The sequence below is a fragment of the Rhipicephalus microplus genome, chromosome 9 (genome assembly GCF_043290135.1).
Source record: "Rhipicephalus microplus isolate Deutch F79 chromosome 9, USDA_Rmic, whole genome shotgun sequence".
NCBI classification, from domain to species: Eukaryota; Metazoa; Arthropoda; class Arachnida; order Ixodida; family Ixodidae; genus Rhipicephalus; species Rhipicephalus microplus.
The window spans coordinates 53758590-53770874 of record NC_134708.1 but is presented as its reverse complement, the minus strand read 5'-3'; the positions used below and the strand labels follow the sequence as shown (position 1 = coordinate 53770874).

At 43.9% G+C, this 12285-nt stretch overlaps 1 protein-coding gene across 2 annotated transcripts in view; it reads right to left on the bottom strand.

Moving 5' to 3' along the window:
- Positions 1-12285, bottom strand: part of LOC142771341 (uncharacterized) — a 32097-nt gene continuing 19812 nt past the window's right edge. The window contains exons 6-11 of one of the 2 annotated variants that reach the window (XM_075872820.1): positions 9568-9657; positions 9016-9039; positions 6969-7004; positions 4555-4614; positions 1319-1369; positions 1-180 (exon numbers count right to left, since the gene is read on the bottom strand). In XM_075872820.1, the coding sequence (XP_075728935.1) occupies positions 127-180; positions 1319-1369; positions 4555-4614; positions 6969-7004; positions 9016-9039; positions 9568-9657 (315 nt within the window). In that variant the 3' untranslated portion in view covers positions 1-126. The remainder of the gene's footprint in view (positions 181-1318; positions 1370-4554; positions 4615-6968; positions 7005-9015; positions 9040-9567; positions 9658-12285) is intronic. The other variant, XM_075872821.1, reaches the window with a different exon arrangement.

The window sequence follows — 12285 nt, the reverse complement described above, 5'->3', positions numbered from 1 at the left end:
TTAACTCAAAAACTTTAATTTTGCGGTGCAGTGTGTGATGTTACACAAAATCGTTAGCAGTGTTGCACTGCGTAATCGCACGACGTATATCTTGCGCTCGTAGCTTGCCAGCACAGCAGGTGCCTACTACTGTCCCAGCTTGTTGTCGGAAAACACTTGCACCCGGTAGATGACGAACGCCTGCGAGAAAACAAGGAAAATTATTGACTCGAGGGCCTTAGATGCGTCATAAAACGCGAAAACTGACCGCCCGTGGCGTCAGCGCCCAGCAATGTCGGCGTCAACACGATGGAGTTATCAAAAATCATCACGTGCTGACGTTATACACATGGCTTCAGTGGCGTAACCAGGGGCAAGGTGGCACACCGGGCACACGCTTACAAAACCCCCGAAATATATCTTTGGTATCAAATCGCATAAAAAGTGAAAAATAAACTTTTCAAGGAGATGCCCTTCTTTTTTTTTTTTGAAATCAAGGAGGTTATCTACGAAAAAAATTCTCCTTACGACCCTGTATGGCGTATGGCGTTATAATGAATTAGACAACTCGAGACGCTGGGATTGGCGCATCTTTAATAATAATTCGATGACGTCACAGGACATGACGTCACTGTGACATCAGTATCACGAGAGCTAAAAGAGGAAGTGCAGAAAGCTTTCAAAAGAGTCCGGGAAGAATCAATACATTTAATGAAAGGAGAAAGAAGATTGATTTCGCCTTCAAGTCACCTGAGGCGTATGCATAATCAATCCTCAGATTTCTATGAAAGCCAGAAGGCTTTCATAGAAACCGGCAAGTCTAACTGGAAAACCGGTTAGTTTACTTTTGATTTTGGTGACGTCACAGAAATATAAAACATCGGATCACAGTCACGTACAGATTGCAGTGCTGAACATAGAACAGTTCATCAGCCTAACTGTTCGTTGCGTCAACTCTGACAAAACTGAATAAGGCTGTGACCACACAAAACTGAGTCAAGAATGTGAACGGCGTCAGAATTATCATCATCAGCCTCACTACATTCACTGCCGGGCAACATGCCCTCCATGTTTCCGCCAATCAACCCCATCCTGTGGTTTTTGCTGCCGCGTTATACCTAGCAGACTCCTCAATCTCATCTACCCACCTAACTTCTGTCTCCCTCTGATGCCTCAAAATATAGTAGGACAATTGGTGGCTTAACCATGGAACGAGGAAGTTATGAGAACGGTAAGTGAAAGGGCGCGTAAAGAAGTCGTAGAAACATTATGGGACTGCAGAAGCAGGTTTAAGAAATTTTACTAGCAGCCTCCAGAGTAAGTTTTATTGTGCACTTACGTCGGCCAGGATACTGATTATGATGGTTATCAGGATTGCAGTGTCGCTCAGCTGCATAAAACAAGTGATACGCATACGTTAACCCTACGTAAGTAAAACACGTGGACAAATTAAGAGTAACGAAAAAAAAATACTACAGATCATTGCCACTCGATTGGTCATAAAATAAGTAAAGCCACATTCAAGCATTGATAGGGGTCAAAACTGCGAAGCGCTGTTGTGTCTACTCCTCCGTTAGAGGTTGGCAGTGCCTTCCGCCAGCGTATAAGATGCTTTGCGCATCTTTGGAAAGGCTACACCACATATGTATACACCGCCGCTCTTATAGAACCGTAGCTGAAAGAAAAGCCAGGGTCGGAATCACTTGGTTGTGCATCGTGTAATCTTTTTGCGTGCTACAAGGAAACTAAAAATCTACGAAGAACGATACATAACCGCATGACCGTGAGCTAACAACTGTTTACGTTTACGGAAACCTGACAATATATATATATATATATATATATATATATATATATATATATATATATATATATATATATATATATATATATATATATATATATAGAAAGAAAGGGGTGGAAAAAACAAAAAAAATAAGGAACCAATAATGCTTCGCCTTTAAGAGTTGAACGCGAAAGCTGTATCCTATTCCTAGTGGGTACTTTGAGTACACAGTGCATGAAACCGTTTCGGACTTGCTATACACCCACTACGTGGCCTTAAATGGAAGAGGTGCAGTGGCGTGTGTGCCTTTGTATTGGGTGACCAGCTTTAAGCCACAAAGTCATAACGACAATCACATGTTCTAACGCCCGATCGCAGTGAACGCTTATACCATGCCATATTACAGCAATATTACAGCAATATGCAGGACGTCCCCACTCTTCCCCATGAATTCATTTTTTATTCGCATTATTCTCGATTTTTCGGTCACGCATAGGATGATGATTTTTCCCTCACAACCAATGACCCGATGCTGGAATTTCTGTGAAACGAGCTCTTTAAGGCTATTGCATTAAAAAAAAAAAAACACCCGCACATACGACAAAGTGACGGAAGTATATCTCTATTTCTTGCGGATGTGGGAGTATTTATGTTGTTTTTTTTTTCGCCGCTTTCTATGTGTGTGTGTGTGTATTTTTTATGACTCTCTAAAAATAACAGATGTCAGTTCGCGCTTGTGTTGTCTGTTATCCTTCGTTCTTCGTCAATATTGTTTACCTGTAGCGTGCAAAAAGCTTAGACCAACGCCTCCTCTACAAAGATGGCCACCGTGTGATCCAAAAATTTTCTGCTCTACCCTTACCCTCCTTCGTTGTTTCTAATGAGCGTGGTAGCTGGCGACACTTGCGGCTGCTGCTTGCAACGAAGTGCGCATGCGCAAATTCTCGCTCCGTTGCAACCCCCCCCCCCCCGCCCACAGCTACATCTTACACCGTGTCCCAGTCCCATCAAAGACAATAGGGTGGAGTGTGGTGACATCGATCTGCAACAGATGACAAACAGCTCTAGGAAGCACGGCTACAATGGGATAGCGTGCCCATAGAGTTTATTAAAATAAACTAGAGGGCACTCTGGCGCTGCGATCGTTCAGCGACCATGGGAATGATGGGTAGTACACACATTTGCCTAGTCTTCGCACTTGCGGGCAGTGAATCATATTTGCGGCTTTGTTTATCACTGGTTACGGTTTTGCTATGAAAGAAAGAACGAGCCCTTTTGAACTTAGTGACTCGATTCGAAATGGTAAGCCTAAAAAATAAGGTTGTGGAGCGCAAACGGTGAACATTTGCTAATTTATGTTTTCGTGAAAAAAAACAGCTCCGAGCCACACGAACACACACGGAGCCAGAAGCAGGCCAGAAGTACGAAAATTAGAGAATTGTGTGTACTACCCATCATTCCCATGCTCGCTGAAGCGCCGTGTGTTGCAACTCCCATAAACACTAGCGCCAGTGTTCCCTCTAGTAAGTATTGTGGGAAACTCTACGAGCATGCCACGCCACAGGCACCTTTTTAGAGAAGGCGTTGACTAGACCCACAGCTGGTTGCTCTCGTCTCGACCGTGACTCTCCCATCGGGGCCCAGCGCAGCCGCGCATTGGTCACCACCTCTCCGCTGCGCCCCTACTGCCAACGCCGCCTAAAAACACCGCGGGAAGCCACCGAAAAAAAGTCCCTCCTGTAAGGCAACGCTGAGAAGCGATAACGAAGCTGATAGCCCTCTTCCTGAACTGTTCATTACGTCTAATGTTCTGCTCTCCGGGAGAGAACGCCGCTGAGGTTACCGACTCTGATATCGACACTTCAACTGTTCGTGAATGTAAAGGGCAAATAGAATTAGTGTTCCGAGCGCTACTCCTCACGTAAAGCCTCTAAAGCGCCCCGCAAGCCAGGATCCCCTGGTACTTCTCCAATACATTGGCAGGTGTGGCTAGGCTCTCAGCGAACTACTGTGATGATGCCGTTTATGAGCATTGAATCTACGTCAAGTGAAGATGACGCCTATGTTCTGTTCAGCACGTACAAAAGAGGATGAGAACATTTTAAGTTAGAATCACATGGTATAACTGTCAGTTCAAGCGCACGAATAAACATAAAGAAAAAAACTTTCGATTCTGTTAGAATTGCATTGCATTCCAACCCTAATATAGAGACAACTGCGTGCATCAGCTATGGGTAACGTGGTAGCGATCGTATGCATTGTTGCTTTTTCCGCGGGTGGGATGTCAAAATCAATGTTTCACGACATTAGTGAAGAAAAGGAACTAGAAATGTGAGCCTAATGAAAAAAAGTAGAATACCAGTGAACACAACAGCAAATATTTCCGTTTCCCTTAAGTCCTGTTCCTAAAAGTTTTCTGTCCTTTTAAAGCAAATCTCTAATTCACAGAGCAACAATGGCGTTCGGCGGGGTGTAACAAGAGAAATATGCAAATTAGGCAAATTGTTGGCCATTTATGGTGATGTGCGTGCCGCGCGTCAAGAAGACATGGATGCAGGGTGGTAGGCAAATTGAGTGCTTGTTTTCTTCCTGTGTCCTGCTGTTTTTGCGCACTGCAATTTCGTCATGAAGTGGGCAGTGCTCTAAATGGAGCATGAAAGCCCGTGAACAAGCTGTCATTGCGTTTTTATCTATACACGGTATGCGTGTGAGTGCATGCAATTCACATGTATGCAGAGAGTGAGTAAACAAAAAAGTAGATGCAGAAACATCTGAACCTGCAGACTTACCTGGACATCAACTACTTGCTCGGACTTGGCCATCTTCGCTGGAAGCCAGGCCAGAACATACTGAGAAACATAAACAAATGTATCCATTAGATTTCGAACATTACCGTGTGAACTTGTGTAATTCTCAGGCCATAACAGTGCGGTTGAAGTTATACGTAGCTCCAATGACGACTGCTGTCTTGTGGTGAGAAGACACTGTTGATTGATTGATATGTGGGGCTTAACATACGAAAACCACCATATATGATTATGAGAGACGCCGTAGTGGTGGGTTGCAGAAATATCGACCACCTCGAGTTCTTTTACGTGAACCCAAACCTGAGCACACGGGCCTATAAAGCATTTCCGCCTCCAAGAAGGCACTGTTGCGCTTGCTTTGTTGTGAACAGACCAGTGCGACATCATATGGCCCAGCTAGTGCTCAACTTAGTGACGACAAAGCGTGTGCTTTCAGTTCATGAAGTACGTACGTATACGTGCGTGCGTGCTTGTATGTGTGTGTGTTTGTGTGTGTTTGTGTGTGTGTTTACGTGTTATTTACAGTGGGAATTCGAGCTCTTTTTATAAAATATGAGTTTCAAAGCAAATGTTTTGCGATAGACTTAGTTATTGAAATAACATGCTAAATAAAGTTAGCCGCTGATTCCTTTAACATGGAATCACGCGGATCTCAACAAAACCTTGGCGTAACGAGAAACGGCCGCTGCAGCGAGTTAACTGATCGACCTTTGAGCTGTCTTTCGAATCAAGGCTAAATAACGAAGCGAACGAAGCGCGTACAAAGTTGTGAGCCATCTTTTGAAGCACGTCAACATAGGCCACGCGCGACCACGCCGTGATATATCGACGTACTGAGTTGCTGAGAGCGACGGCCCCTCCCGTTCATTGCCGTCTTCTATGAGTGTCTTCATCACCATCAAGGATGTCTACCCTCGTACGATTTAACTCGCGCATAAAACACAATGCGTGGAGCGATGTTACTGACCCTTCCCATTATGTGGAACCTCACGGCGACGGCAAAAAAAGAAGAGGCCGGTGTTTTCACGTAATTGCCCTAGCAACAGTGTAAATTTAGAAATCCTATTCAAACAAACGTGTAAGCCATCTGCAGAGCCTCGTCAATGTACGGGGAATGCCACCACGCTCGGCATATCAACTTGGCGAGTGTGCAAGAGCGACGACTCCTCCACTCCTCGTTGCTCCGTCGGCTTAATGCATGAGCATCAAGCGTCGGCTGCCCTTGCTCGCTTTCATTCGCACATTGCACGCCTGGTGAAAGAACCTGGTGTGTCCACATATTTGCCATAGCAAAAAATACTGTTTACGAAATCGGCATATAGTTTCAACATTTTGGCGCAAAGTAACAGTGATGTTGTATGGGCGTCGTCACGTTACAAAAATATTTGCGTATTCAAGGGCTTATTTCAGTCAGTTGGTAGGGGACCGACGACGCGAAAACAATATTTCCGGAGCCCTCCACTTAGGGCGTCTCTCATAATCATATGGTGGTTTTGGGACGTTAAGGTCCACATATCAATCAATCAACGAAGCGAAAAACAACACGACACACGAAGCAGTGTAGCAGCTAGAGACTTAAACAGCAATGTGTCGTCGAAAATTCGCATCGAATACGTGATTCGGCGCATGTTTGAGCAGTTCGCTTTCTTAGTAGCAGTATTTGTTGTGCTCTTGTTTTCTAAAGCTTACCCTGTATAAAACATTTGCACGATTCAAGCTCGAGTATGCTTTATCGATTTGAGACCCATCCAAAACGCAGCTGACATATTTAGTTGAAGCAACGTAGCATTAGTCTGCCCTATTTACTGTACACAATTGTTCTCGCAGAGTAAGCGTATCTGCTACCAAAACCAACTTCATTCAGTCAGTTCTGTCTTCCACAAAAAAAAGACCAATTAGTTTTTTCTGTTTCGCAAAATTCCTTCAATTAACCAAGAATAGCTGAATTACCATCTTGTACCACATTTTAATGCATCACGCCTGAATCGGCATCAACTTTAAGGTACAAGTATAATGCTGCGAAATATTTTTTTTTTCATTTATTTCGGGCCAAAACTGCATCGAAATGAAGTCAGTTTCCCGCTTCGGTTTCCAACCATTCGTCTATTCAAGTTGGTTCGTCTAGAATGGCAGAACGTCTCCGTAAACCACTTCCTTATGCAACGCTAATATACGCTGAGAACTGAAGTAAAGTGGTGTACTGGTCGACTAGGTATGAATTCATGGTGGACTTAGCGGGCAGAAAACCGGACGCGCAAAAGGAGACACGGGCAGGCGCTGATGGTCAGAGCACCTTAAATAAATAAATAAATAAATAAATAAATAAATAAATAAATAAATAAATAAATAAATAAATAAATAAATAAATAAATAAATAAATATATATATATTCTCACCGGAATAATCATGAGTGGGTGTACGATACCATGGCCCTGAAAAAAAAACACAAAAAAATCAGTTCATACGAAATTTGCGGATTAAGAGAAAAATAACGGTTACTGCTTTCACTTGAAACACGCCAAACCATTTTGATTCCGTACTTAGGTGTCCACACAAACAAATTGAACAGACAAACAAATACAGGCGGGTCCACTGCTAAAGCGAACACTTGCGTGCAGGGCAGCAACATCCATGCAAACAGGTTTCGAAGCTTCGGGAAAAAAGACGTTCAGAACTGATGACTAGCGTGATTAGCAAGGGGAATTAGGTGTGCTGCGACTGGAGCGTGACTAGGTGTAGAGAGATGAAATAATAATAACAAAAATCAAGTATTTTTCAAAGGAGAAGGACAACATCAAGTCTTATGAATAGAACAGAAAAACGTCAAATTTGCAGACAACATGTTTATATCCCCAGCAAAATTATGCAGGTGCTACGTGAAAACAATTCAGACAGTGTCTAATTACAACAAAAAACTTTTTTTTTCCGCGCCTTCTGACGAGAGACGCAAGCCATTACTATTTTGCGCAGCTAATGCGGTGCGCGGAAATGCGTGCTTTTAAAGTTCGTCTGCGATGACAAGCCCCTTCACGCTATTCTAAGATAAACAACACCAAATTGTACGTGGGGAAAAGACAAAGCTCAAACGAAAATTTTGGAAGCCTTCCACAGCGGCCACTAAATAACAGAGGAAAGGGGAATATTTCTGGCAGTAACAAGTCGGTGCAACTGCCTGCTAAGTAGATGGACGTTTTTAGACGCCGGGATAACTCGTTAATTGAGATTTTTTTTGTATGACGCATGGCTGCGACACGCACGCTCAAGTTGGTTGCCGGCGGGTATAAATTTGTGTTTCAAGCATGCTTTGATCAGTTGTAAGTGCTAGCGTGTCCCATCGCGTTCTTTCTTTGTAGTTCGTGTTTCCCACTGTAGTTGTCGTCCAATTCGAAATGTACCAACTAGTTCAGTCCATCACCTTAAGACATTTTTACAGAAATTCAAGGGAAGACCAAGGAGAGCTCTGAGATCACAACCTATGGATGCCGAACCAGGGGTCATGCGCTAAATCTATATATGGTCACCCACAATTTAAGGAGGGTTGACAGCAGATACGGTGCTCCGATCGTTTTCTCAGCACCGCATTAGTTAGCGAAACTGTGCCTCAAGGTGGGCAGCGGCAACCAGCCGATTCCGCAGGCTATCTAACGAAACACATCAAGCCATACGTGCCGTGTGGCACGGGTGTGATCTGTACGAGTCATTCGCTTTATCTGGCACGCCGGTCAGACAGGGCACTGCATTAACTAGCGCGCCAAGGAACATAACAGTCGTTAGACGATTTCCTGGCGTCGTTTCGGAACCTATTGTCACCCATCGTAGCACGTGCATAAGTTGTGAACAACGGCTTGAGGAAAGCAAAATTGTAAGCAGACGTAACGACAGATTAGCTTGCGATTTATCGGAAGCAGGTTTTATCACACGGAATGGCGACACGTGCGTGAGCACCGCATCCGTGTTTTTGCGTGCCTGCGATTATGAAATGCTCAACGAAGGGTGACATTTCTGCGCAAAGCCCACCGTGTCTACTGTTCCTTTATGATTTTGCACGCGTTCGTCACCCTCCATTGCTATAAAATTCAATACATGTGATTTACACGAAGACAGTTGGAGTCAGCTACTGTCCTCTAATGTACTTCATGTCTTGTCTTCGCGAAATGTAGACCTATGACATTTTAAGTAATGAAGAATCGATGTGCAGAACGGTATTAAACAAAGAAACATTAAGACAGCTCCTTTTTTAGGTTACTCTGGCTGCGTATGTGAGTGCGTCCATTTACATACCGTGTACACCAAGAGCGACTCGTATGATAATGCTGGCAATCTGCATGGCCATAGACAAACAGGCAAGCTATTCTTGGTTAGTTACTCCAGTTAGCGTTGTGCTGCCGAATTATAACACTTGCAACCATAACAACTTGGAAAGATTGCTACGCTCCTACTTACTTTGCTGCCTTTGGAGCTGTATATCTGTAACGAAAAAGAGCACTCCAGATGATGCACTCAGAAGAAGCAGTCTACCTCTCGGTTAAAGCCGATTTTCTCGGCTGAAGTGTGCCAGGTATGCAAATAGCTTTATAAAAAAACTACCAGTTTCTTAGTTATGTCCCTGGGTGATTGGCGTATTGGTGCTGTGGACAACAAAATCAGTACTACGAGCAATAGTTACATATAAAAAAACATGATCTCACGACTTTTCGCAAAGCCCAGCAAGGCTTCTTCAAGGGTGTAGGTAACGGTGATTTATATATAGAGAACCTGCCATGGGAAAAAAAATCTTTCAATATATTTCAACGCATTGGGCCGTCCGGCAAGCCAAAGATGCCGCCTGGGTCCAAGGACTTGAAGCGGTCACTTGAGGCACCGCCATCATCATCGACAGACAGTGGGAAGGGACAGGGTTTAATTCCCTCTTCCTCCCGCCTCACCCGAAGGGCACTGCTGGACTTCAAACGAAGTTTGTTCATTCATTCAATCAATTGCACAAAATGAACTTGCCGTAAAAACTAGGAAACCAGCCAGCAGGCAGTACAGCAACAGCCGTATCTTGGCGCACAACACGAAGAAGTCCACCATTCCTTTGTTGCCCTGTGAAGAAGTACGTCAATTAAAGAAATGCAAATGACGTTGAAATACGCAAGGAAATGGTATTCAAATTAACCTATAGATTGTAGGATTCATGTTAGTATGCTTTTCTGGAGTCCTCCACTACGGAGTCTTTTGTTATCAAATATTGGCTCTCGGACGTTCAAGCCCAAATATTTTTTATTATGGTTAGAATGTTTACGGGAATCTGTGTCAGGTGCGAATTAGTGCAGATGTTTTTCCTTCTAACTTTTCAAGCATAGATACACTCTCAGTGCGGCGAAGTGTGGGCCTGTGGTGCACATTCCAATGGTGCAAACGCGCATTTTCATGCAGTCACGAACTATCTCTCCAACTTGGTGAAAAAGCACATCCCGCGTAAAACAGACACTGCTATATGAAAACCCGAAGTCTGAAGTTTCATGTACCAAAACCACGACGTGATTATAAAGCACGGCGTAGAGGAGAGCTGCGGCGATTTCGACCACCTGGTGTTCATTATTGTGCATTGACACCGGACGGTAGACGGGTCTCTAGCCTTCTCTGGATAGGCAAGATACCGTTTTCCCAAGCACTTTCTTTTCATAAAAAAGCCGGCACACACTCTCTGTACGTCTGCAGGCTCCCGCTGTTAATGTGGCCGATGGGTTGACCCCGCTTTACCGTATTTGCACTGCGCAGACGTGTCGTTAATCTTAAGAGACCACTTTCACGTTGAAAAGATAAGCCCCCGGATGGACAGTGTGCTATCGGCAAAGTCATTTGAAGGTGTCAAAGTGGAAATACCTGTGGTACACATGCACGAATACGCGAATGAAACCATACCATTGAGGGATCTTTCAAAAGCAAAAATATAAGATGGAAAAGAAAAACGTGTTGTCCCGTGACCGAAAAAAAGATGTCTGCAATTTACAACTCTCCTCGAAGATCTTTTTTTTTTTGTATTAGTATATATGGCCCCTTCGAATGGTTTTAGGAAGAAGCTGGCCTCTTTATGAAGTCTCATCTACAAGTGTGGCAGCTTGGGCTAGTTGGTATGACATGACTATAGTTATATAGCGCGAGAACAGAACGACGACACAGAGACAAGTAGCGTCCTTCGTGTCCTTCTTGTCTCTGTGTAGTCATTCTGTTCTCGCGCTAAACTATCCTCGTCTACAACACTGCATTGCGCAACTCACCCGAAACTACGCGCCTCCACAGAATGCTGTGACGCGAATTTAGGAGCCAAATAAAAAATCCTGTCTTGCTCAACCTTGTGCAAATTCGTGCCAGAGTGTCGCTACATTCTCCGGTCGAGGGGTTTTACCATCGCAAAGCACCAGCCTTGCACTAGTGTGCTCGATTTCATCAAAGACAATACTGTACATTTTTTTTCTTTATATTATGTAAAACAGTCGCTTTTCTGAAATAGAACCAGCCACGGTGGTCTGGTGGCTAAGGCACTCGGCTGCTGGCCCGCATGTCGCGGGATCGAATTCCGGCCGCGGCGGCAGCATTTTCAATGGAGGCGAAAATGCTTGAAAGTCTGCTTAGATTTATGTGCACGTTAAAGAATTCTAGGTGGTCCGGAGCCCTCCACTACAGCGTCTCTCATAATGATATTGTGGTTGTAAGACATTATATTATTATTATTATTATTATTATTATTATTATTATTATTATTATTATTATTATTATTATTATTATTAGTAGTAGTAGTAGTAGTAGTAGTAGTAGTAGTAGTAGTAGTAGTAGTAGTAGTAGTAGCAGTAGTAGTAGTAGTAGTAGTAGCAGTAGTAGCAGTAGTAGTACCAATCTTTTTCGAAGCAATACACTAACAAAAGATGGGCACCGGTGCGGCGCTGTCTGCCAAGCTCTCGCGTGGTATACCGTAAAAATGACAGCTGTACACAACACTGTGAAGCCAAACAGAGAGGCGAACTAATCGGTACTGATTCATCATCATTATCATCACCATCATCATCATCATCATCACCATCATCATCATCATCATCCTGACTACGTCCACTGCAGGACAAAGGCCTCTCCCATGTTCCGCCAGTTAACCCGGTCCTGTGCTTGCTGCTGCCAATTTATACCCGCAAACTTCTTAATCTCATCTGCCCACCTAACCTTCTGTCTCCCCCTAACCCGCTTGCCTTCTCTGGGAATCCAGTTAGTTACCCTCAACGACAAGCGGTTATCCTGTCTACGCGCTACATGCCCGGCCCATGTCCATTTCTTCTTCTTGATTTCAGTTATTATATCTTTAACCCCCGTTTGTTCCCTAATCCACTCTGCTCTCTTCTTTTCTCTTAATGTTACACCTACCATTTTTTTTTCCATTGCACGCTGCGTCGTCCTCAAATTAAGCTGAACCCTCTTTGTAAGTCTCCAGGTTTCTGCTGCATAGCTAAGTACCAGCAAGATACAGCTGTTATATACTTTCCTCTTGAGGAATAGTTGAAATCTACCTGTCATAGTTTGAGCGTGCTTGCCAAATGTGCTCCACCCCATTCTTATTCTTCTAGTTACTTCAATCTCGTGGTTCGGCTCCGCGGTTATTACCTGCCCTAAGTAGACATAGTCCTTTACAACTTGAATTGCGCTATTACCTATCTCGAAGCGCTGCTCTTTTCCGAGGTTGTT